The sequence below is a fragment of the Phyllopteryx taeniolatus genome, chromosome 16 (genome assembly GCF_024500385.1).
Source record: "Phyllopteryx taeniolatus isolate TA_2022b chromosome 16, UOR_Ptae_1.2, whole genome shotgun sequence".
Lineage (NCBI taxonomy): Eukaryota > Metazoa > Chordata > Actinopteri > Syngnathiformes > Syngnathidae > Phyllopteryx > Phyllopteryx taeniolatus.
In genome coordinates this window covers 4670601-4696949 of record NC_084517.1, presented here as the reverse complement: position 1 = coordinate 4696949, position 26349 = coordinate 4670601, and the positions used below count along the sequence as shown (strand labels likewise).

The 26349-nt window shown below is 42.1% G+C and overlaps 2 protein-coding genes and 1 non-coding gene across 9 annotated transcripts; 1 reads left to right on the top strand and 2 right to left on the bottom strand.

Annotated features, from left to right (window-relative positions):
• Positions 1-595: 595 nt before the first annotated feature.
• Positions 596-11006, bottom strand: tsen54 (TSEN54 tRNA splicing endonuclease subunit). 5 transcript variants are annotated; one of them, XM_061750309.1, is made up of 13 exons: positions 10889-11006; positions 10247-10417; positions 9111-9269; positions 8973-9036; positions 7824-7907; positions 7650-7748; positions 5310-5362; positions 5125-5226; positions 3127-3562; positions 2338-2473; positions 1769-1829; positions 1543-1656; positions 596-862 (listed from the first exon to the last, which is right to left on the bottom strand). In XM_061750309.1, the coding sequence occupies exons 2-13, from the start codon at positions 10300-10302 to the stop codon at positions 712-714; spliced, it is 1515 nt and encodes a 504-aa protein (XP_061606293.1). In that variant the 5' UTR covers positions 10303-10417; positions 10889-11006; the 3' UTR covers positions 596-711. The 5 variants fall into 5 exon arrangements, 4 of the variants coding, with proteins under 4 accessions (XP_061606293.1, XP_061606291.1, XP_061606295.1 ...); XM_061750307.1 differs by lacking the exon at positions 10889-11006 and having other exon boundaries at positions 10247-10667; XM_061750311.1 differs by lacking the exon at positions 10889-11006 and having other exon boundaries at positions 10205-10304.
• On the bottom strand, positions 10666-10737 carry trnat-cgu (transfer RNA threonine (anticodon CGU)). Its single transcript has one exon. It is a non-coding gene; the product is annotated as a tRNA-Thr (tRNA).
• Positions 11007-13344: 2338 nt separating the features above from the next.
• Positions 13345-25950, top strand: LOC133466515 (polycomb protein suz12-B-like). Of its 3 annotated transcripts, none has more exons than XM_061750304.1 (17): positions 13345-14027; positions 14179-14345; positions 14714-14760; positions 14856-14920; positions 17088-17156; positions 17362-17411; positions 17484-17569; positions 17662-17929; positions 19000-19102; positions 19768-19876; positions 20252-20435; positions 20511-20605; positions 21824-21967; positions 22051-22310; positions 22418-22616; positions 23519-23598; positions 23680-25950. In XM_061750304.1, exons 2-17 carry the CDS (start codon positions 14204-14206, stop codon positions 23993-23995), a joined length of 2217 nt encoding a protein of 738 aa, XP_061606288.1. In that variant the 5' UTR covers positions 13345-14027; positions 14179-14203; the 3' UTR covers positions 23996-25950. The 3 variants fall into 3 exon arrangements, with proteins under 3 accessions (XP_061606288.1, XP_061606290.1, XP_061606289.1); XM_061750306.1 differs by having other exon boundaries at positions 13362-14027; positions 22051-22208; XM_061750305.1 differs by lacking the exons at positions 13345-14027; positions 14179-14345; positions 14714-14760; positions 14856-14920 and adding an exon at positions 14984-16939.
• The last annotated feature ends 399 nt before the right edge of the window (positions 25951-26349 follow it).

Below are 26349 nucleotides of genomic sequence, written 5' to 3'. Positions count from 1 at the left end.
AAAATAAGACTTCATTAAATAGTAAAATCCACTATTTTACTGCAGTATTTTTTTTCCTCTTCAAATTCAGACGACTCCAGTGTCTCGTACGAAGTATACAATCACGACATATTTTATCTCGATCTGTATCAAAATTCGAACTTTAGCGTCAAGCGGGTGAGTCAATATCACCATAATACGCCTTAGAGACTTCCCCGCGTCACCTCCAAAATTTAGATTTTAGAATTTCAAGTTTTTGTGTCAATTTCTGTTGCACTATGAGAGAGTGGACATGTGAAGCTGTTAACCATCCATGACACACATATGGTGAAAACTCCAAAACATAACGTGAAATGATTGATTTCCTGCAACTTGTCAACTGTTTCACACTACATTGAAGACAAAATGCTGGTCGTGATGTCACTGCAAACATCAGAGTAATGAATCAAAATGACTCATTTGACCAATCAAACCATGGATTTTCTTTTATTTAGCAACATTTTCATGATGACTGACTGATGCTGACGAGGACACCCGAGGCACTTTATAGCGTAACAAACCCCCCGCCACCCGACATCCCCCAAAAAACAAAAGGCTTGGCCCAACCCCCAAGGCCAAGTTTCTTAGCAACATAAAATCACAATAATTAAGGAAAAAAAAAAAAAAAAAAAAAAAAGTCTCAAGGAGCCCGCCATTAAAAATGTAAATGGATTCTGAGGGGCCATGGGGGTGTTATGGGTACACGTCAGTGGGCAACTGGAAGTCTTTGAAGGTGTAAAAGGAGATGTCGCCGGCGTCCACCACGGCAAAGACCACTTGGACGTCGCCACTCTGGAAGCTCAGCTGCTTGATTGCCGCCAAGTCTGGAACGGGCCCGCTGAAGCTGGAACCAAGTAACAGGGCCGGTCAAATACAAGTGTAAGATGTATATTTTTGTCTTATATTTGGTATTATTTTCTAATATTTTGGATCTTGTCAAAAAATACTTCCATCTTTATCATTTTACTCATACTTTTGTTTGAATATGTTTCAATCTAATATTTCAGCATTTTTCATGTCTCTTTTGTGTTGCTTTCTTATTTTTCATAGTGATGCGCGACACATTACAGGAAGTGCAAAGTGAAGCAAATTTGACAGCGTCTATAATTTTTTATTTTAGTTTCACTGTCTTTGTAATATTTTAGTATTTTTTTTTTAAACATTTGCATCTTTTTTATTGTAATGTTATTTTATATTTTCAGATTTCTTTTAATGATTACTTTGTGCGATGCTTTTTTTCCACTTATATTACATTTCTCACATTTTTCCGCATTTCATAATATATGCACGGCTAATATTTTTATGGATTTTTGGACTGAATTCTTGGGACACCTACGTGAAGTTAAAAGGGAAATATATATGGACTTTTGGTTCAATTTAGCGCCAGAATTAGTTTGCGCCAATACTTTTGTCCATTGGTCACATGATGGTGAAAGCGGTGATTGCCGCGTGTGTTGACAGAGTCCATTCGTGTGGGCAAAGGAGGACACAAAAGGATTCAACGACGTGTTCAAGTAAACTCACCTGCACACACACACGCGGGCAAAGGGCTTCCCCGGGTTGCTCTTCTTGAAGTTGGCCACCGTGTCGGGTTGGTAAACACTGAAACAAATCCTCCACACATTTGACGCATTCAACCTAAAAGAGCGTGAAACAGGTGCACCCTTTAAATCCCGTCCGGTGAAGTGTTGGGAGGAGTCATGCTACGTCCATTTTGTCTCCGTACAAAAAACGAAAGGCGTGCTGGTACCTGGACGCTCCCTCAAGTAAATGTGTGGACTCGATCACGCTGATTTTCTTGAGCAGTTCACCTGGAAATTAAAATAAATAAAAATAAATAATAATAATAATAATAAAAATGTTAGACCCAACTTGCTTGCTGCCTAAACGAACCGTTGCAAAAACAGTCGAAAAACAAACAAATACATTGCTGTTGTAGGTAGGTTATCTGCTTGACTGACTGTCACCTAAAGCCGGGGGGAGGGGGGGGGGGCTATATCGCAACTGTCCGGACTCTACTATCTTGCTGCCTAAATGGGCAGCGGAAAACATTGATTAGAAAGGAAAAATTAAACTGCGCTTATTTAGGCGTTCTCTCTACTGGACTATCACCCAAAGCCAATAACGTGCACTTTCAATTGAAAAGCCACTCGCTTGCTGCAAAACCAGCAGGGCACACACTTAATTCAGACCCAACTTACTTGCTGCTTAAACGGCCCGCTGAAAAAAAAAAAATGTGTTTCATTGAATTGCTGCTAAATGCACTTTAGCTCACTGAATCCTTATTATAGAAATGTATTGGATGTTCAAGTGGACTACCTGTGGAGATGGGTTGGGTGTGGTCGTGCAAAGGAGTGATTTCCCTCTTCCACAAGTGTTCCGGTCGTCCGCTGCGTCGCCCTCGCCGACTTGCCAGAAGCCGATGATACTCGGCCCAGTTTTTGCACTGTCTCACCTTCATGCCGCCACGCACACGAAATTCAATTAGGGTTTCAAAGTTGGTTTAGGATTTGAAATTTGGCAGGGTTAGGTTGCAGAGTAGGGTTTCAAGGCCAGGTTAGGGTTTCGAACTACGGTAGGGGTGTCAAAATAGGAATAGGGTTTGAATTTAGAGATTCAAGCCTGGGTTGGGATTTAAAACTATTTTAGTAGGGCTTCAAGCCAAAGTTAGGGTTTCGGGCTGGGGTTAGGGTTTCAAACTGATGTGGGTTTTTCAAACTAGGGTTTCAAGCCTGGTTTAGGAATTCAAGTTAGGATTTCAAATTAGGGTGCCAAGCCCGATTAAGTTTCAAAATAGGGTTTCAAAGTAGGGTTAAGGTTTCAAATTAGAAATAGATTTTCAAATTAGGGCATCAAACTAAGGTGGGGCTGTCAAAGTAGCGTTTCAAGACAGGGTTCGGGTTTCAAACCTGGGTTGGGATTTTAAATTAGGATTTCAAGCCTAGGCAAGAGTTTCAAAGTAAGGTTTTAAGGCAGATTCGGGTTTATGACATTTCCAATTAGGAATATATGTTGAGGGTTTCAAACTAAGGCGGGGCTTTCAAAGTAGGCCTTCAAGACAGGGTACGGGTTTCAAGCTTAGGTTAGGGTTTCAAGCCACCCGCAAACCTTTTTGTCTCTGCTGACATCGTAACTCCTTCTCCGATTCTTTCGCTCCCTCTCTCTCTCCTTTGGAGACATCTTCACCTCGCGCTGGTTGATCCTCCTCGTCCACAGGTTGATGTCACACTCACCCACAGTCAGACCTCCGGGCAGAAGAGACGGGTCTGGAGAGGCCAAGCAGCTGGAGTGACCGCGCATGGAGGCCACATCGGGGAACACAATGGAGCCATCCCAGCGTGAGGAGCGGCGGCAGCCATGTTTATCGGCCTCGTGGCTAGCGAGAGGGTCCGTTATCCACCAGGATCGGCCTCCGCTCGGACCTGCCGGGACGCTTTCGGCCCCCGAGGTGACCGGAGACGACGTTAGCTGCGACTCAGGTAGCGTTGGAGCTTCTTCTGCTTCCTTTCTCTTCACAGCGGACACTTCTTGTGCGTCGCTGCGGCTGGACAAAAAAAAAAAAAAAAACACAATTCAGAGCCAACTACCTTGTTGCCTAAAAGCTGTAAAAAGAAATTAAGCACAATGGAGTTTTCATCCGCTGGTGTTTGAACTGTCACCTGCGGCCAGCAGTGGGAACATTTCATTCATAGTTTGCTACCTAAATGGACAGTTTATATATATTTTTTTTCCCCAAAGACGATTGTTATAAAGGGTTTTCCTTATTTTTTTATTTATTTTTTGCTGGACTGACTGTATAATAGTAGTATAATAGTCCAAAACAACATTTCAATAATTTACGAGAACAGATGTGATCTGACTTGAAAGTGAAAAACAGTTACAGAAGGTTGTGTTGCACAGTTCACGATACAGATACAGCACTTAATTTATATTTTTGGGGAAATTTAATAACACGGAGCAGTGGTATTGATCTCCTTTTAACCGGAGCGTTTCAATTATTTATTATAACAGATTTGATCAAACAGTATTAAATCAGCTACAAGGGTGTGTCGCATAGTTCTTTAAGATACAGTATTGAATTTGTTCTTTTGGAAATTAAATAAAATGGACTATTGATATCAGAGGTGTGAACTCAAGTCGCATGACTGACTCGAGTCATGAAGTTGACGACTTTTGACTCGACGATATGTTGAAAGACTTGCAACTCGACTTGAGCAGCAACGACTCGTGACTTCACTTGGGAGTTGAACCCATTGACTTGAAAAGACAGAAGAAGAAAAAAACAAAAACAATACTTCGTACTGTACATCCTAATTATTAATCGTGTTTCTTCCGAATATGTAATGAACTGGTTCTGCATTTTAAATGATGCGGCAGCCCCAAGAAGATTCTCAATGTTGAAAGCAAGTTTATTTTCAGTGTTCTTCTTTCCGTGGCAAAAGCCCTACATTTGATCAGTTGTGGGGGACCAAGAGTCCCAAGATTAACGAGATACGTTATTAAATACATAATTAAATGTGTCATAAAAAGTTGTAATTATTTCAGTATTGTTTATAGGCAACCTACTTCCGCATGGGGTAAAACAGGTCGGAGCACTTCCTTCAGCTCAGGCGAATGGAGACGGGGGCCGAGACGAAACCCCGTAGGGACTTTAAACAGCTACAATCTTTTTGGTAACAAAAGTTGTCACCACAGATCCACCAAAGATGACAATATGCGATGTTTAGTTAAGGTATGTCATATTTGCAGAAATAAATGATATACATGAACTGTATTTTTTTTTATTTTATCTGAAGACACCAGCTATAAAGAAAACTACATTTCAGCAAGTTCGACTGAAAAAATAAATCACATCATCAAACCGTGGTCGTGGTTGTTAGCGTAGCGTACACAGGAAGTCCGCTAATCATTTTTCCGGGTTTGGTGACGTGATGTTTCACATCAAGCGGATTAAACACAATGTGACTGTCAGCGGAAGCCGTCTTGGGGGACTATTTGGCTAAGTTCTGTTCAGACCCATCTCGGTTCCCTGGTAAATGGACTGATGTAAAAAAAAAATAATAATAAAAAAATCTCAATTAAACAACATTTTTAAATTTATGATACCTGCATGTTGCGACAGGGCTGTCGCTGCGCTTCCTTTTCAGCGTCCTCCCGCCTCGTGACTGCGACAAGTTGAGCTGCCTGGCGTAGGGCGACGGCTCTGAGCTAAGAAACAGAAAACCGAGCTGATCTTACGGCAACGCTCTTCCCGACTCATCATCACTGCGCGTCCTATGTGCCCTTGTTACCTGGCATCGAACCTGTGCACCACATAGCCGAGCCTCTTCAGATGCCCGAACACCTTGGTGGGGAAAAAAGGAGGCATGAGAGCTGTGTTTACTGTAGGGCCGCAACGAATATATCAACAAAGCCGTGCACAAGCGCACCGATCGCGTGCGCCGTGCACGCCAAGCCGAGCGTCCCGGCTATCAGCCAGGGTACCGGGATAGATTAGAGTCTGCAGGCTGCAGCATGTGTTTAAGATTTCCTTGCTGTTGTGCCGTGCGAGGTGCAACCAACAAGTCAGAAGACCATTACAATAGTCAATTCTACTTGAGATAAAAAACATTGTCTGCTTGACACATGCAAGCCTTCACTCTGGATATGTTCTTCAGATGGTAGAAGGCAGTTTTAGTAATTGATTTTATGACTGTTGAAAAGTCAGGTCGGAATCTATCAGAACACCAAGGTTTCGGACTTGGTCTTTGGTTTTTAAAGAGAGTGACTCCAGGTATTTACTAACAGCAATTCGCTTTTCTTTATTGCCAAAAACAATTCTCTGTTTTGTTGTGGTTTAATTGAAGAAAATGTTTTGCTCATCCAGCTATTTATCTGTTTTAGACAGTGACACAACACCTCAATTGAACTGTAGTCATCTTTTTTAGCAGAGGCTTAATGGCAGCTACTTTAAGAGCTTTACGAAACTCGCCTGACTGAAGCGAGCAATTGATTATTTGCTGCAAATCAGCTAGCACAGACTTGGCAATAGCTTTGAAAAAGTCAGATATTATTGAGTCAATACAGCTCGTTGATGGTTTCAGCTGCTGAACAGTTTTCTCTAAAGTTTTTTGGTCAACTGTATCAAATTCTGACACGGTACTAGAGTTTTTCCTGGGTGGCTTCAGATGTAGTATCATTTTTCTGATTTGTACTAATATTTAACCTGATGGATTGTATCTTATTTACTAAAATCAGCAAATTCATTGCATTTATCTACTGTTAGGAGTTCTGGAGCCATCTGATTTGGGGGGGGGGTTGTGAGCTTGTCAACCACAGCAAACAGAGCGCGAGTTCTTACTGGTGATTTCAGAAAAGTGTTGCTGTCTAGCCCTGACTAATGCTTGTTTAAATTACAAAGAAATTGTCTGTAGAGGTCATAGTCAATTTGGAGTTTAGTTTTTCTCCACTTGCGTGCTTCTTTCCTACACTTTGATTTAGCGGTCTTTACCATCATTGTGCTCCTCCACGGTCTTCTAGGTCGCCTCAACATTGTCTTAGTTTTAATAGGAGTGACAGCATTCATGACATTTGAGATTTTACAGGTGAAATTATCCAAAAGTTCATCAACTGTCTCAGCATTCACAGTTTGTGGCACAGCAATGGTCTCCATAAACTTAGTGGTGGTACTCTCATTCGTGTACCTTTTCTTAATACACAGAGGTTGTCTGAACTTTTGGTAGAATCTGTAATTCAAATACACAAAAATGGTCAGAAATAGCCATATCCTCACTAAGTTTGTCGTTGTACCTTTTCTGTGCCATATTTCTTTGACCAACTTTCTGTCCCTTGTAATTACAGGGATCAAAAATGCCTGATCTCCATAGGGGTCTGACTTATTTTGGAAAAGACCCCGCAGATATCAGTCAGATTCGCAGACAAGGTTCTTCATGGGTGGAGGAGGGGCCCTTCGCATCTTAGTGGACGGAGGTTTCAGGCGAGGGGGTTGCGAGGCAGATCCTGGCGTGGTGTGCGGTGGATTCCAAGATTGACAATCGTCTTTATCCTGTCTGTCACACCTAGCAGAGAATTTAGGCTAGTAGAGAGTGAGTTTTGCGTTGGGCTTTGCTCCAACGGGGCAGGGAGGGGCGTGGGAGATTCAACGTGCTGGCTCATCTCATCTGTCATTCGCTTCTCCGATTGTTTGGATGACCCTGATGAATCCTCTGCGCCTCGTGTCGCCTTATAGTTAGCCTTATTGTTAGGAGATCAATGAAATCTCGCTTCGCTTACCTCTGATTCCTGCTTGAGAACATCCAGGGTTCATCCTGGTATCGTGTCCTCCCTTTTAGATGTTGTCCCATATCTTTGGGCTTTGAGATGTTATGTTACCCGTTATGATTATTATTGTTATTAGCAGCAGCAGGGGTGAAGGTCACTAGCAGAGGGGTTATTGAGGGACTGGGTGAACCCATGCTGCCAGTGACAACGGAATGGCGGCGATGGACAAGGGCAGCGGCACAAAGTGAAGCTTAGATGAACATAAGCGGTATGGAAAATGGATGACTGGTCTTTATGGCTGTATGTTTGTCCGTTTATAGATTTTTGGGAGCAAATTGCACAAGTGTTATTAAGAGCACATTTGTTTGTACCTGATACTGCTGCAGGCTCACGGTACTGGAGGACAGAAACCATTCAAATCCGTCCTGGATGGAGAGCGGGAGGTCCTGGTAGAAGACCTGTATGCTGCCCTGGTACAGAACAGCAAAATAAGCGACGGCGCACATGTCGAAAAAGGGGTGCCCGGTACGTTAGCTACCACTCACACACTCCATCAAGTAGAGCGCCTCTTCTGGGAGGAGGTACTGCTTGCCACTGGCGGAGAATCCCATTGTCTGCCAGAACTTGCCCTGCGAAACACAAGTCAAATGTGAGATAAAAGCCCTTTTCACGCTGCCTGTAAAAGCCGGTATTGTTCCAGCTTTTTCCGTGTAACTTCTCTGTATAAATGGTGCCGACACAGAACGAGACGGGGTGAAATTTCCTCATTCTAAGGTGGAATCAATGGTGTAACATCTTTCTTGTGGACTAACGGAGCCTAGACAGTGGCTGTGTGAAAGTCAGAAGGCAGGAACCAGTGGGTGAAATTTTGAACACCAAAGATTCTCTTCTCCCTCCCCTGTTGTGTTAAAAACAATTGTGGAGGAACCTTTCGCAGAGTCATCGTCCAACATCTGTGAATACCAGAGGCTAGGAAATTTCTAAGTTCACTTCAAACGCCCATTTCACATCTGTACCTTTCACACCGGACAAGGAACAGCTTTAACAGTATATGGGGATTCAATTACGCAATTTTTCTCACCTGTCACAGCTGTGATAAAACCTTGGTAGCCAGGAAATTTGCAGGCCAATATCAATAACTCATTCCTGTTTGGTACCTTTCACACTAAACCGCTACAGGGGAATAGCGGAAAGCTAAGGGGTTGTCAAATTTAACACCCAAAACTAGGGACTGCAGCTATCGAAACTTGTAGGTTCAAATATTCAACCGATTATCTCACCGATGAATGAAGTGCTCCAAAAATAAATGATTTTGCATTGGGGGGGGGGGGGGGGGGGGGTCAGACAGCGAGTGTAGAGTTGGGCTTTTTGTAAGTTAATTATTCGATTAATCGTTGCAGCCCTATTGACCGTGACCTGTTAAAAGCAATTTAAGCTTTTACACGGCAATACTTTACCACCTCAACCTTTGGGAAATTTCCAGGTTGATTCCAAACCCGCATTCGCCATCATCTTTCACACACAACAGCAAGATGTCAAAAAGTCAAGTGGAATTTTGCACTTGGCTGGGTTGTGTGTAAAAGGCACGTGGATAGATGTCCTATCATCTGTTGCATTTTTTTTTTTAGCACGATATCTGTGTGAAAGGGGTTCAAATAAGACACCTAAGGAGAAAATGAAGCTAAGATACTGACCGCTGGAGACTGAAGCTCCACAAGCTGTTCACTAGGAATCCACACGGCTTTCACCAGGTTACCTCTACAAAGGAAAAAAAGAGATTGTCGAAGACCACTCGCACTTGAAGGCATCCTCATGATCGGGCGACCACTCACAGCCTCTCCACTCGCTCCTCCGACACCAGGCCCCAGTGTTCATTCAGGCTCTGCTCCAGACGCTTACGCTGCTCCTCAGAGTCGTCCGGGTAGAAGTCTTTTTGACCGCGGACTGGGATCTTGTGACTCCGGGTCCGGGCTGAAAACAGCTCAGACGGGCTGAAATGGGAGAGGAATGACAACATTTAAAAGAAATGATGATGTATACAGTAGGTACGGAAAGTATTCAGACCCCCTTAAAATTTTCACTCTCTGTTATATTGCAGTCATGTAAGTTATTTTTTTCCCTTTTACTTTAATAAATTAACATTATGTTCAACAGTTTAAAATGGTTCGGCTGGTCCACACGTAAGAGTAAACTCACAGTCACACTCTTTTCTTATGGGGACTGTGGAGTTGTACAAATGAAGGAAAGCAACTTGGATATTTACGGTTTGGAAGCATTTTTTTCAGGTTTCGCAGCTTACCTGTCAAAACAATGTGGTGATTCTGCTCGTCTGTTTTGTAGTGGGAATTTACCACTCTTGTTGCTTTTTTGAAAATTAATGGCTAGAGGGATCAGAAAGGGGGCTAAGTTGTCAATGCTGACAGTGCTTTTGTCTGTTTACAGCCATATTGTTAGTGTAAGCAAAGCAAGCCAGGCGGGATGCACTTTAAACTACGATTATTTTAAAAAAAAAATTTAAAAAAAAATTTAAAAAAATAGTCCTGAGCAATAAACTCAAATTCAAAGTCCAGCCCTAATTTGAAGACAGAAAATACACCACCAATCTGATTTCTTCTTAGCAAAACACACAGTGGAGGGGAGAGAGTTTCCGTAGAATCAAAACCAAAAGTTTACACGATTGACAGTGACGTATTATCTCATTGATGGGGAGGCGTAGTGATGGGACTTCCATTAAATACACGAATAACATGAACCATTAATTGTTATCATAAACATTATCGTCACTCTGGCTGTTGTGTAATGTGAATCCCAGTTTCTTAGCGATCATAAATGAATCAACTACACACCGCGTGGGAACTGCTAAATTTAAAAAAAAAAACACACACATACAGCCCAAAATAATTACAAGAAAATAACTTATAGTTACCACTTAATTCATTTAACTGTGCAGGCAAATACGAAAGTGTACCTCAATACTTCGCTGTAAAACTTCGGCCCGGCATCGTCCTTGTTTTGGTCCGCCATCTTGGTGAGGTACAGCACTACCTTTGTGAGCTTCCCTCTGGGTCCTTGTGCTCAACGGATTCGCTGTATTTCCATACAAATATGGCTCGCAAAAAGCGATCGTGATTGACGTGTTCTGTTAGGATTATAGCTTTGAATTAAATTGACGACTGTGAGTATAACAACGTAGCTGTGTCATGTGACTCATTGCTTTTAAAACAAGTAAATAGGACATTAGCCGGCTTTAATACTACTTACTAAGTATATGTTTTTAATTCATATGCCAGCGGATGTACTACACACATATTGTTACTATTTTTATGTAGCAGACAAGCAGAAGACGCCTAATTCCCTTAAAAAGTATGTCGTAAACCACAACTGCCAAGGCACGGACGGGGTTCGAACCCGCGATCTTCGGTTTACGAGACCGACGCCTTACCACTTGGCCACCGCGCCTGGTAATGTCAACGCTGCCAGTTTTATATTTTTCACCTCTAAACACACGAACGTCCGCTATCCAAACTAGGACTCAACCAAGTGACAATAAATGATATGAATCGAAAATGACTGAATTCTCCCGAGAAGACATTTGCGGCTTTAGAGTCACCTTTGAGTCACAGACAGGCCTGAAGCTTCGATTGTGATTAGCATGTCAACTAGCCCCCTCGACAGCGTGTCGCCATTGGAGGAGCAGGAGGACTGACGTCATGTGACACAGCCGGAAGTGGCGTGACGTGAGGTGGGAGAGGCTCGGCGATGTCCGCCCGGAGAAAAGTACCCTGTTCTCCCGACCAACTATGATGTCTTGAACGCTGCCTGCCCATCCCGTCGTGCCCTCGACAACATCAGCACTGAAGTCGGCGGATGCGGTGAGTAATGTTTGTTGTTTGGTTTCAGCCGTGGTAGCTTGTTAGCGGCTAACGCGTTAGCTTGTTGACATGGAGGAAAGCGAGAGAAATCTGTACGAAACTTCTTCTCTTGAATTAACTTGTTGCTGAACTCAGAGAAAATGTAAGAAAGAGGGGAATACCCAAATTCCGCTTGGCTACATCACACCGTATCGCTACATGCAACTAATACAACCGAGCAAGGGCCTCTTTTCACACACAACTCGAGACTGAACATAAGTCCCGGGCCATTTTTTGGTCAGGTGCTCAAGCTATTAAAAACGGCACCCACCAACAAAATTCGTACAATGAAGAAAAGTGCAGTATTTATTCTGGTTAACACAATCAACGCTGTCAATAATACAACTATTAACAAAGAAGGTGAAGGGAGGCTGCAGGCGATATAGAAAGCCTAAAAAAAAGAAAATCATCACATATGGACAAATCAGGGGACTGAGGGGCCCAAGGAGTGTCAGTGTCAGAGGACCACCAGCTTGCTTGTCACAAAATAACTCACAGTTGTGAAACTTCTGTTTGAAGTTAAGTGTGTCACAATTGCTAACCTGTCTGACCTTCTCTCGCCTTGTTGAGATGAGAAGCCATTAGTGTTCCATTTGGCAAGGTCTTTGTTGTGTACTTTTGGGTTGTTTTGTCGCTTTGTGGCATTAAAAATGTCAGAAAATGAATAAAACCCATCTTTTGTTCACCCGATCTCGATCTCAAAGAAATTAAAGCAGAAGCTCTCCAAAAGTCACGAGTTTAATGGCTGTGAGAATTGTGAAGCTTCTATCAAAATAAGGAGTCCGACGTCAAAATCAAAATGGAACTTATGATGTTTTTGAAAGATCACTTACTTACTTTTGAAAGCTCTGATATAGCAATTTTACAAGATCTCTGTACGAGAAAGTGCCATGACCCTCCCATGATGGTCCATGAACTTGAGAGAACGTCAACAAAGCACATCATTTAGATATTACAGCTTTATTGTACCGCTACTGGGGTGAAATTAGACTATTTGGTAACATGTCTCTTCCAGAGGTGCCGCATCCCGAGGCTCTCCGCGATGCCGCTGGTGGTGGACGCCGTGTGGGCGCTGTGGAGCATCACGGCGGGGATCTACGACTACTTCCACACCAGCGCCATGGAAGAGAGAATCCACACGCTGGAGAATGTGCTCTCCATACACCAGTTTGTCATTACGGGCCTATCAGCGGGCCTCATCCTGCTCATGATGTACATCCTGTGGAGGAAGCACTGATGAAAATGAAGATAATGTGTGCTCACGACTACTAAAAGGCAAACATAACGGACCAAAGTTGTTATTTTATGTTGTTAAATGCTGTTTTTTCGCTTCTGTGACTCACCTACTTGCCACCTGATGCTCGAATGTGCTAGACAACATGCTGTACAAGCCAATACCAAGAAGAAAAGTGCACTGATGAATTGGATCATATGACGTCTGTCTGCCCACCTTTCAGACAAAATAAGAAACTCAAATTATATAGATTTTATCATGGTTAAGAAATGCAGCTTGCCACATATTTGACAAACAAGTTAGTCAAGCTGCAACCTTTTGCCTAGATTTTTCTTTTTTTGTGTGTGTGTTTAACAATTAAATTTCTCTGTGTAGAGTGCAATAGTGTATTGTGTTGCTCTGACAAACTACTAACACAGATGGCCACTTTGAAAGGGAATGTGTTTGAATAATAAACGCTCATCGGAAATTGTCTATTTTTTTTTTGTTTTATTTAAAAACTTTATCTTCAAACGCACTTTTTACACCTCATTTTAAAACGTATGTGAACACAAGCAATATATTATATATATTTCCTCATTACGTCGTCAATAATATACGTTTGATCACACATGTACTGCACTTACTGACGTTTACACTTACTGACGTTTAACAGACTGTCTAATATATTTAATGAAAGTGTGTGACATTTAATCTTTCTTATCGAGTCTGGTATGTACGGTGCCACAACTAGCATGTGGCAGTGTTGAGTTGAGCGTCTGAGCGCTCCAGACAGTCACGTGACATAGTCCGTGCCTCGCCAATCATGAACCACGTCATATATATATATATAAGAGATACTGTGAACGAAAAAAAAATCCGCGGTATGTGAACCGAGATATCTTAAATGCCGCTTTCATTTCATACAGCGGAAAGGCAAACGCCTCTACCAATCACACGGCCGCGTTTCACAAACAAGCGCGGTAATAGGCTGCAGCACTCTGAAGGCGGGATCTTTCAATACGTGAACGCGTCCCAGCCAACTTTGGTAATGTTTTTGTAATTCAGCCAGAAAAAGGGAACTGACTTATCGGTCACCAAAATAAAACCAGTGGCTGGCCTACATAACAGCACATTATAGTATTTGTTCTTAGATTTCTGGAAATATATCAGGACATCTCTTTGTATACAGAGAAATAAACTGTTTGATAGTATAAAATAACGCAACATCGCTTCTTGGTACTACTCATTACAAATGTTTCGAAAATACTAACCGGAGGTCATGTTTTTGCTGCAATTTGCGACGGCGCTACCTCAAGTTGGCAAAAGGCGCTCAATTACGATTTACGCAAATTTGTTTTAAATTGTGGACTCGAAACCACTCAATGTATATCACAAGTGTATGCTTCTGTTTTATTTATTTATTGTCGTTTTCGTAATTTTCTACGGCAAATGCGAAGAGTCGTGTCGCGCTAGTTAGCTAGCTGGGCTAAGGAAGTTTAGCCAAACAGTTAGCTGCCGAGTGGCGGCGTTGGCTTGTTCTCGTCTCCCGCAAATGGAGCCCCTAGGCCGGCCTTTCTAACTCCTCCGCGCCGAAACGTCCCACAGGAGCCTGGCTCGGAAATGTAAAAAAAAATAATTAAATGTCCCCTCTGCTGCGTCTAATACTCCGCTTTTTCTTTCTTTCTTTTTTTTCCACAATATATGAGACGCTGCTCCTCGCTTCTTTTTTTTTGACAAAGAAAAGTGACGCGAGTTTCTTTCTCCCTTGACAAGCACAAGCTTTCCTGGTTTCCTGCGGATGGCTCCACACAGGCATGGACCCTCGGCCGGGGGCCACCCTGTGGCGAACGGACCGTATCCCCCGTCCTCCTCCGACGCCAAGAAGCCCAACATGCAGCTCGTCCAAGACGACCACGAGTTGTTCCTGCAGGCCTTCGAAAGTGAGTTTCCACCGCCGAACAAACGCCTTCAGTTCAACCTCACAAGTTAATTCATCCAACACCTTTGTTCTCGGTTTATTGTTGATGGCAGTTACATAAGTGAATGAGGCGATGGTCGTACTTATTGGGGCATACCGAACTCTGCGTTGGACTATTTTATGACCACCACAGTCACATCTTCATTTTAACAAATTCATTTTAAGTGTAGTCTATCTTCCTTTTTTGTGTGACTTTCCAGGAAGCTGTGTTGTTTTTAGAAGGACTACAGAATATTCCAGCCAAGTTGACATGAATTAATAAACTACAAGAAATTGCAGATGATAACGGACAATGAATGTTTTGTTGATGTTTTTTGGGGGGGTTTGCAGAGCCTACCCAAATTTACAGGTTCCTCCGCACCAGGAACTTGATCGCTGTGAGTTTTCTTCACATAACTTTTTAGGTTTATTTTCAAAATCATGTTGAAGTGGAATTACTGGAACAATTTTCCCTTTTCCCTTCCACTTTTAGCCCATATTCCTGCACAGGACTCTCACCTACATGTCACACAGGAACTCGAGGAAGAACAGCAAAAGGTAACAAGAAGAAGAAATGTTTTTTTTTTTTTTTATCATGAATTTTTATTTGACTGAAAATCAAATTTTATTTTAATTTTTTTACTGTTGTCACGTTAACATTCACTGATTACTTAGTCACATCACAAAGACTGTGTGTTCATCATCTGAGCAATGAGCTCAGTTGTTGACTTTTATCATTTTATTACCATCTTTGTCAGATGGCAGCTGTTCACTTTCACTTCCTGCCACATGTGTTCAGATGCCAATGAAAACACAACTTAAAGATGCAAAGACTGAGTGGTGCTGTACCGGAAGTGCTTTTTTTTTTTTTTTTACTCTATTCTGTAGATGTGGTCCACGTGTTCACGTCCTGACCCCACATGTTTTCACTTAGCTCCACAGGCTGACTTTGCCTTGCACACAACTCAACCAATTAAAAGGGTTTTAAAATAATGCAAACAGTGTGTGAGCCACTGATAGCCTTTAAAGAATAGACAACGTGCAAACCTGTGCATGCATTTTCCCCTCCGTACAATAACAGTACAGTGGGTAGGGAAAGTGTTCAGACCCCCTTAAAAATTTCACTTTTTTTATATTTGCTAAAATTTGCTAAAATCATATAAGTTCATTTTTTTTCTTCATTAATGTACACACAGCACCCCATATTGACAGAAAAAACGGAATTGTTTAAATTTTTGCACATTTATTAAAAAAGAAAAACTGAAATATCCCACAGCCTTAAGTATTCAGACCCTTTGCTGTGACACTCATATTGAACTCGGGTGCTGTCCATTTCTTCTGATCATCCTTAAAATGATTCTATTCATTGGAGTCCAGCTTTGTTGGATTATACTGATTGGACTTGATGAGGAAAGCCACACCCCTGTCTATATAAGACCTTACAGCTCACAGTGCATGTCAGCGCAAATGAGAATATTGAGGTCAAAGGAACTGCCTGAAGAGCTCAGAGACAGAATTGTGGCAAGGCACAGATCTGGCCATGGTTACAAAAAAAAATTTCAGCTGCACTTAGGATTCCTAAGAACACAGTGGCCTCCATCATCCTTAAATGGAAGACGTATGGGATGATCAGAACCCAGCCAGAGCCCTGACTTAAACCCAATTGAGCATCTCTGGAGAGACCTGAAAATGGCTATCCACCAACGTTCACCATCCAACCTGGCAGAACTGGAGAGGATCTGCAAGGAGGAATGGCACAAAATCCAGGTGTGAAAAACTTGTTGCATCATTCCCAAAAAGACTCATGGCTGTATTAGCTCCAAAGGGTGCTTCGGCTAAATACTGAGCAAAGGGTCTGTATACTTATGGCTGTGTGATATTTCATTTTTGCTTTTTTAATAAATCTGCAAAAATTTCAATAATTTTTTTGTTCTGTCAATATGGGGTGCTGTGTTTACATTGAGGGGGGAAAAATTAACTTAAATGATTTTAGCAAATGGCTGCAATATAACAAAGAGTCAATAATTTACGGGGGATCTGAATACTTTCCGTAGCCACTGCATATGACCACCGTGAATCATACAACCCGAATGCCAATGAAGTTGGGACGTTGTTAAACATAAATAAAAACAGAATACAATGATTTTGCAAATCATGTGTTCGACCTATATTTACTTGAATACACTGTCCACATGTACAATATATCTGAATCCAAAAGCTAATTTGTTTTATTTTTTTTTTTAGCCTTGTTGCGTGTCTTTTGACTTAGTATTGTAAATATCTGACTGGAAATAAAAGTTATTTAAAGAAAAACCTGTCGGCAGTGGGGGACAGACAACACATAATGCGTGGATCAGACTACAAGACAAATTTGGTCTTTCGCGATTGCACTATGTCAGACTACTGCAATAAAATCTTGTATTCCGATACCACCGCATCGCGTCTTTTTCGATCACTGGGCTTTATCTTGTCAACTCCAACGCCACCGGATGCACTCGTTACCACGGCCACGACAACAACAGCCGAAGTCAGCTGGAACAGGCTTCATCACGCCCGCGACCCTAATGAGGAGAAGCGGTAAGGAAAATGGATGGCTGGCTGGCTGTCCGTGACCAGTTGAGAATTATTACTCATAAGTTTTCAAAAGATGTCTCAATGACGACAAGGTGGACTTTGGATGAGATCTTCAAATATTGTTGTTGCTAACACGTGTGTGTTTGCCTAGGAAAAGCTCCAAGATGGACAACCTGCTCTTCCGAGCAGAAAAAATGCATGGAGAACAAGAACCACATGGGTAAGAAAGTTATGTTCAAGCGTTATGACACCGTGACTATTAATGCAATACGTTAGCCCGTCTATGGCGTTTCCCATTTTGTGTTAGCATTAAGCCAGCTGACTTACGCGCTTCTTTATACACGATGTGGAATTCTCATTGTTCTGTGTTTCGTTTGATCAGTTCTCATGCAAATATGACCAACTAAATGCGCTTTTCTCACCAGCTTGGCGTCCAATTTGCAGCTCACCTTCACCGGCTTCTTCCACAAATCAGGTAAATTTGTGCCCCTCCCGCTCCCATTAACGCCTGGTCATTGGTTGACTTCCTGCTTTCTGTTGTCGTCAGGGACACCGTCTCAGGACTGTGAGAACGAGCAGACCTCCGTGTCTCTCGAGGTCCTCCTTGTCAAAGTCTGTCACAAGAAGAGGAAGGTGAAGCAGGATGATGCCATCAGTCAATCAACCAATTAAGTTTATTTTATTTTATTTTTTAAAATAATTCTTTCATTCTTATCTGTGTCCAGGATGTGAGCTGTCCTGTCAAGCAGGTTCCCGCCGGGAAGAAGCAGGTTCCACTCAACCCGGACTTAAGTTCTTCTGGCGGCCGCTGTGCTGGCAGTCCGGGACATTCCGGAAACTTTCCATCCTTGCTTGTCCCAAGCAGCGAGTTTGAAGCCAGCAACTCTCACATGGTCAAGTCCTACTCACTGCTTTTTAGAGTGTCCCAGCCAGGGTATGACCACATGCTGCTCCACAATGGGCTCGCCAACGGAGAGGCGTGCCACCACAGAGGTGAGTCAGCATGGAAACAAACCTGAAGACACAGACAAAGGAGAAATGCTAACTAACAGATTTGTGAACAATATTTGAGGGAAATGGCCTTCTGTGTATGTAGAAAAAGTTTTAGATCTTTGAGTCCAGGTCACGAAAAATGGGAGCAAAAACAAAAGTGTTGCCTTTATATTTGTGTTCAGTGTAAATGTCTTCGGTATACAACAAAAAACAAAGGAATTGACCTTGCCGTTCCAATACTTTGGGAGGGGACTGTATGCTCTAAGTAGGACTGGGTGACACGTCCTTTGAATAAAATATTTTTTTTTCCTCTCACAAAAATCAGATTTTAATCGATTTTCACAAAAATCAGTTTTCAAGCATTTTTTTTCCCAAGAAAATGTCAATTTGTAATGTTTTTTTTTTCACAGAAACCAGATGTTTTGTTTTTGAACAATTTATATTCAAAGCAATTTATTTTCACACGAAAAAATCAGATTTTAAGTGGGGGTTTTTTCACACATCAATTTTGCAATGTTAATCTAATTTTTTTGTTTTTTTTTTACAAAAATCTGATTTTAATCGATATTTTCACAAAAGTCTGAGATTAAGGGATTTTTTTTCACAAAAATCCAATTTCAAGAGAATTAGTTTTTCACAAAAAAAAAAAAAATTTAATCTTTGATTTTAAGCATTTTTTTGACTGAAATCTGATTTCAAATTTTAATTGATTTTCTTCTCACACAAATCAGATTTTAATCAATTTTGATTAATAATAATCTGACTTTAGTTTTTTTTTTCACAAAAATCCAATTTGTATTTTAATGTAATCTTTTTCACAAATGTCTAATTTCTGATTTAAAATTCCCCCCCCAAAAAATCTGGTGGTCAATTGTAGTTTTTTTTCCCCCACAAAAATCGCATTTCCCATTTCAATGGAATTTTTTTCCTCAAAACTCAAGACTTCTTATTTTTATCGAACTTTGTCTAGTAATGAGATCTCCAATTTTATCTGAATGTTTTTTTTTTTTTTGCCATTCAAATCAGAATTCCGATTTTAATAATTTTTTTTACCCGTCTTCCATATCCAGAGCTGTCAGAGGTAATGATGGCCAGGAAGAGGCGGGGCTCTCCCCTCAGGGAGGACGGAGGAAGCACACTGGTGGCTCAGATGACCGTTTTTGATAAAAACAGGTGCTGCACAAACACACATTTTTATATACATAAAATGCTGTGAAAAAGTATTGGCTCCCTTCTCAAATTCTTATTTTTTTACATAATTTCCGAACATTAATGTTTAAGATCATCAAACAAATCTAAAGATCCATCCATCCATCCATTCACTTGACCGCTTATCCTCACGCGGGTCGCGGGCGTGCTGGAGCCTATCCCAGCTATCTTCGGGCGGGAGGCGGGGTACACCCTGAACCGGTCGCCAGCCAATCGCAGGGCACATAGAAACAAACAAGCATTTGCACTCACATTCACAGCTACGGGCAATTTAGAGTCTTCAATCAACCGACCACGCGTGTTTTGGGGATGTGGGAGGAAACCGGAGTGCCCGGAGAAAACCCACCCAGGCACGGGGAGAACATGCAAACTCCACACACGCGGGCGCCGGGATTTGAACGGGTCTGGAGGCAATCAGGCTTGTGTGTGGTCAGTGAAAGTGAACCAAAAAATGTAATTAGCCACAGCGAATGCATGATTTAACATCGGGGGGCCATTACTGCAATATATTGCAAAAATCGAAGAATTTGAGAAGGGAGGAAATACTTTTTCACAGCACTCTTATCTTTTGTACTTACATATGTAAATATTGTAATATCATTTAAAAAAAAAAAAAATGATGTGTGCAGACGTCTGCAGCTGCTGGACGGCGACTACGAAGTTTCAATGCAAGACTTAACACAGCAAAGTCCTCTCAACAACATGACAGCAACATGGGAGACCATACTGGACACGAAGGTAAGTGGCTGTGTGCATTTGTGAGTGGGTTTGCAAATATTGAGTGCGAGTGTGATAGCGATGAGAGTGTGTGAGCTAAAGTTAGTCTGTATTTTTATTTTAGCGCAATTGTGTGTGTGTGTGTCTGTCTCTGTGTGAGATTCTGAATGCGAGATTGTGTATGACTGTTGGTCAAGTGAATGTGAAACTGTAGAGTTTGATTTGTGTATGAACTGTGTGTGTGTCTAGATTGGATTGTCACTAACCAAAGTGGTGTGCAATTGTGCGCATGAGATTTTGATCATGTGTGTGTGAGTGATTTTGTAGTTATGGGATTGTGAATGAGGTGTGTGTGTGGGTGTAGATTGTACTGTCGGTAACATTTGTATTGTGTAGCACTTGCCTCCATTGGAGGCGTTCTGTGATGGTCCCACTCTTCACTTCACGCTTCGATGGACCAAGGACCTCTGCGACGGTTCCACGGCTCCCGTCGCCAAACCTCTGGCCACGCGCAACACGGACGCCAACCAGGAGGGCAAAGTGGCCGTCACACTGAGGAACACGCCGCACTCCGCACACAGTGAGACGACGCGATGATGATGCCAGGAGGGCGTGGAAGCTTCTGGAATGACTGATTGTGTTTGTTTGAATGCAGCTGTGAAAGAAACCATCAACACAGACAAAGTCCACACCAGAACCAGAGAATACGTGTCAGCGCAATCTCGACCGAAACTACGCATCTTCTACCAGGTAAACCATGACAAAGTTCAAATAAAGCATCTTCTACCAGGTAAACTACAGGTAACACATGCTACCAGGTAAAGTAAAAGTAAATCATCGCATACCAGGTGAAGTACAAATAAAACTTGACCTTCTGCAAGGTAAACTACTAGTCAATTTGTTCTCCAACCAGATAAATTACGAGTCAACTACATCTTCTAGGTAAACAACTAGTAGTAAATGTCACCATCTCCTACCATGTAAAGTTGTAAAATACAAATAAATACATTCTACTCGGCAAACTACGAGTCAACTTTGCCCTTTACGCTGCTAGTAAACTGCCTTAGACTGGGTAAACTGCTAGTAAACCTCACCTTCTATCAGGTAAATCTCTAGTTACCTTCTGCGAAGTAAACCTTGCTTTCTACCTGGTAAACTAGTCATCAATTGCACCTACCAGTCAATTTGACTCTCTACCAGGTACAGTACTACATGGAAAACTTTTTAAGTTTAAATATTAGTAAGCTTTACCTTCCACCAGAAACTGTTAGTAAAATATTTTTTTTACCAGATAAACTACTAGGAACTTCGCCTTCGACGGAGTAAACTGCTAGAAAACCTTTACTGGGTAAGCTACTAGTCAACTCCACCTAAACGGCTCTACCGACTGGGCCACCGCCGCCCTAAAATTGCTGCATTTATCTGTTTAAATCTTATTCCACAAACACAATTATCAATCTGGCTACTGTTTGGACTCGTGGCGCCACATACAATATATTCTTGTCCCAAAAAGTCTTGCCTTCTGCTTTGAACCATGAAAAGATAGCTAGTTAAGGAAGAAGCGGGTCGCTAAAAAGGGAGGACCTTTTTCGTCCATTGCATTGCGCACACAGAAACATTGCGACCACCGTGTATCAAATGATGGTGTGTAAATAAAAATGATTTGGAGGACTTCGAAGAATAATTTAGGAATATCGAACAGTGTATTTCAAAAGTAGAGGTCAGTGGTAGTAAACTTCACCTTCTACTGGGCACACCGCTAATAAACTCCACCTTTTGCCTGGTGAACTGCGTAAGCTTCACCTAGCAGATGAAACTTCCGATACTTGTCATCTTCTATCACTAACCTTTCCCTGCAACGGGGCAAACTACTTGTGCACCTCATCCTTCAACCAGGTGAACCTCTCGTCACCTTCTACTAGGTAAACTTCCCTTTTGTACCATTTCTGTTGCGCGTCGTTTGTGCAGTTCCAGTACAACAACAACAGTCGGCAGCAGACCGAGGCCAGAGACGACCTTCACTGCCCTTGGTGCACTTTGAACTGCAGGAAGCTGTACAGTCTGCTAAAACACCTCAAGCTGTCCCACTCGCGTTTTGTCTTCAACTACGTGGTCAGTAGACGCCGCGCCGCCGATGATGACAAACGTCACCACGGAAGAGCGGCTAACCGGTGGCCAATGTTGTTGTTCTGCAGCCTCATCCCAAAGGAGCCAAGATCGAGGTGTCCATCAACGAGAGTTACGACGGCTCGTACGCGGGGAATCCTCAGGACGTACACAGCCAGCCGGGATTCGCCTTCAGCCGCAACGGACCTGTCAAGCGGGCGGCTGTCACTCAGGTCCTGGTCTGCAGGTACTCAAGTCACGTGACTACCGACAAAGCAATTACCTTGGTGGCATCTTGGTGCCAAGGAATTGTTGAAGTGAGCGGAGGAGCTTCATTCAGACAAAAGTGGTATTTTGCCACCCTCTTTGGATTAGCAAAATCTTCCCTCGAGACGCGATACGCGATTTAGTCGCACCGCCAATTCGACGCGTTGCAAATATGTGGTCTCTGCCCAGGCCCAAGCGCAGCAAGCCAAGTCTGTCCGAGTTCCTGGAGTGTGAGGGCGGCGAGAGCGAGCGTCCCTGGTCCTACGTGAGTGGACACAACAGACTTTACTTCCGGAGCGACAGCTGCGTGCCCAGAGCGCCGCAGGAGATGGACGTGGACAGCGAGGACGAAAGGGACCCTGACTGGCTCCAGGAGAAGACCGCCAAGGTCACGACTCAACGGCCGTTTATTAACAACTGAATTACATGCTATTTGTTCTTTGAATGAATGAAAAGCTAGGTTGCAGTGACTTATACTACTTCATGTATGGTTGCTGTCCAACCAAATTCTTTTTTTGGCAAATCTTTACTAGGAAAAAGCATGAATCTCCACATTTTGATTCAAAAAGAAATCTGATAAAAACTGGTATCTCCAATTTATAAAAAAAAAATAATAATAATAATTAAAAATAATAATAATATAATTTAAAAAAATGTAATAATAATAATGAATAAATAACAAATAATAATAAAAATAATTTTAAAAAGGAACATTTCCAAGTTTCTTTTTAATCAAGAAAAAAAACCATTTCTAAATTTTGTCTTATCTTAAAAAAAAAAAAAAAAAAAAAAAAACATTTCAAATATGAGAAGATACACTATCTCCAAATTTTAGCCCAAAAAACCTATTGCAGGTATCTCCAATAGACTTTACACCGTCCTGATCGGCCACATCGGTATCGCCCTGTAAATCAAATTATCAGCTGATCGGCTGTAATGTCGTCATTCGCCGATCCAATCAATGACATGATTGATTGGCCCCACCAAAGACATTTAGTCCGTGGCGCCGTCATGCATGTTTAAATCCAAAAGCTAATTTATTGTTAGCCTTGTGGATGCCAAATTCAAACTCCGAACACCGATTCTAGAGCGAGTCATTATTCTGGTGCAGCGTTGTTGCCCTTCATTTGCAGCGGTCTGACTGATAATTTCACGTTCTCAGACAGCGCTACAAATACGACCTCGAGTTGCACATTTGATTGATTGAGGGGCAAATGTGACTGTTGGCAAGTTTCCGTTGATTGTGTCCAGTGATTTATTTATTTTTGGGTGTTTCTTGTGCGTCTGCAGCAAATCGAGGACTTCACGGACGTGAACGAGGGCGAGAAGGAGATCATGAAGCTGTGGAACCTTCACGTCATGAAGCACGGGTTTGTCCCCCAACTTAGCGTTAGCCTGCTATGCCGCGCGCCGTCTGTTCTGAGCGCGCTCACGACTCTCTGTACCCGCAGTTTCATCGCAGACCACCAGATGAACGAGGCGTGCCTGCTGTTCACTGAGCTGCACTGCGCTCACCTAGTCCGCCAAAACCTGCGCCGCAACTTCCTGCTTCACCTGGTCAGCATGCACGACTTCAACCTGGTCACCACCAGAACCATCGACCAGGCCATGGCCAGACTCCAGGCTGCCGCGCACGGGGGCGAACCCCCAGAGGAGGAAGACGAATGGGAGACGGCGGTGGAGTCTCTAACAGAGACGGACCTTGAGCCGTCCCGGTGTGAAGACGCCAGCAGGTGGCAAGAGAGTCACACCGCTGTTTTATACTGACCAATGGCAAGAACCCCAACAGAACTTTGTGATTATGATTTGAATGCTGGATCATGGAGACACCCGAAGGGCATGATTTCCTGTTTTATGATCCTAAGACTTGAAGAATTTGTCAAGTCATAAACCCCAAACTGAACTTTTGGGTTTGGAACCTTCAATCAGCTTTTAGGACTTCGAGACTGAGGAACTCTAGGTTGCGGAGACACCAAAACAGCATGTTTTCCAGTGTGTTATCCAAGAACTTGCGGACTTCGTCCACGTTAGTAGAAACCCTAAAATGAACTTTTGGGTTTGAAACCGTCAATCAACTTTTTGGAATTTCAGGTCTTTGAGACTAAAGAATCACAGAGAAACCAGAATATCTTGTTTTCCTCTTTGTTATTCCAAAACCTGAGGAAATGTTCAATGCTCCTGATGTTGGGTGTCAGTGTAACCTGACCAATGAGTGGCCAGTGGTTGGCCAGAAACCCAAAACTATACTTTTTGTTTGAAACATGAAGTCAACTTTTAGCACTCAAACATTGATTCTAGTCAAGACCATAATTGTTCCTGTTTGTTGTCCAAAAACCTTGTCTATGTTACTAGAAACCCCAAAATTCACTTTAGGTTTGGAACCTTTAGTCAACTTTTGCAACGTTTAGGATGTCAAGACCAAAAAGGTCTAGTTCATGAAGTGGCCAGCAAATAAGGTTTTCCTCTTGGCTTTCCTAGATCTTAAGGACTTTGTCCATGGTCCTAACTGATCAATGATGGCAGAAACCCCAAAATGGACTTTTTGTTTAGAATGCTAAGCAGACTTTTAGGACGCCAAGAGTGACTCTGAATCAAGTAGACACCAAGACTTCATGTTTTCTCTTTGTCCCTGGACTTGAGGGCTTTGTACGCAGTCCGATTGACTAGAAACCTGTGCAAAATTCCAAACGATAGACTTTTATCGTTTGGAACCAACTTTTGAATTTTAGGGCCCTTAAGACTGATTCTGGATCAGGGAGAGACCAGGACATTGTTCTCCTTCTACTTATCCAAAAACATCAGGACTTTGTGCATGTTCCTGACCCTTGCACAACCCCAAAATTGACTTTTTCTGGATCGAGGAAACACCAGAACGTTTTTCTGTTTGTCATCAAATTTGAGGACTCTTGTTTATGTTTCTAATGTTTAGTATCAGTGTAAACTGACCAGTGAACGGAGGCCAACCAGAAACCTTCACAGAAGCCCAAAATTGACTTTGTTTGGACCGGTCAAGACAACTTTTTGGACTATTAAGGATGTCAAGACCGAAGAATTCTGGATCAAGTTTTCCAAATCCCAAATTTTGACAACTTTGTCCATGTGAAAAACTTGGGGACTGGGGGTTCAGTTTGAGAGTCTGATTCGGTTCAAAGATTTCATTTATAATTGTCAGAATATCTCCAACGGTGCTACTTTTTTCTCTTCATAATCTGATCCAGAATCTGTTTTGTTCCTTCTGTGCCGATGTTGCCTTTTGCTAATGTGGAATTGTTTGAAAGATCAGCAGAAAATGAAGGTCCAAAATCCAAAGTGAAGCCAGCACAGAGCAGAAGTGCCTTAAAATTGCATTCTTTCAGAGCCCAGCAGGGGGTGCAATACCCCACACAAGCTGTTAAATAGAAGACTTGATTTGCTTTTGTTTTTCCTGCTGGTCTCATCATTAGTTTCCATGAAGGAAAAAAAAAAAAAAAAGACCAATCAAGTGTGCGTTCTTAGATGAGATTCCACTCTGATACTATTGATGTCCATGTTACGATGAAACAACCAAAACCTGATACCATTGACACCATGCATCTGTTGGCTGAAGCGTGTGCTAAAAGGCTAAAAGTGTTTTTGTTGTTCCTTCACTCCGCAGCAGCAGGATTTCTTTGCACAACAAAATGTTCAACTGGCCTGCTATCACCTTTTTTTTTAATTATTATTAAAAAGGGCACATTTGTACACTTTGTAGTCTTTTTCACTAATTTTTGGAATGTGTAGAATACAAATGTCAATTATTTCAATAATAAGAAATTAACCAATAGATGCTCTTAATCTAATTGATAGAACATTTTCCATATTTTAAGTGTGGCCTCGGACAGAGAATTTCCTTGCATTTTTATTTTGTTAAATTTATTTTTTTCTTGCCTTTGTATTTTGTATATTTTTACATTATACATTTTCCATTTTTTTTGGGGGGGGGGGGGGGGGGTATTTACTCAGTTTCCATTAGTAGTAGTAATTTTTCATGTAAATTGCAGTGATGTCACCATTAACTTTACCTAGTTATTTCCGGGATGGCCACAAAAATCTAGAGCAATGTGACGCTGGATAGTAAAATAAATCTTGCCAAAAAAACATAA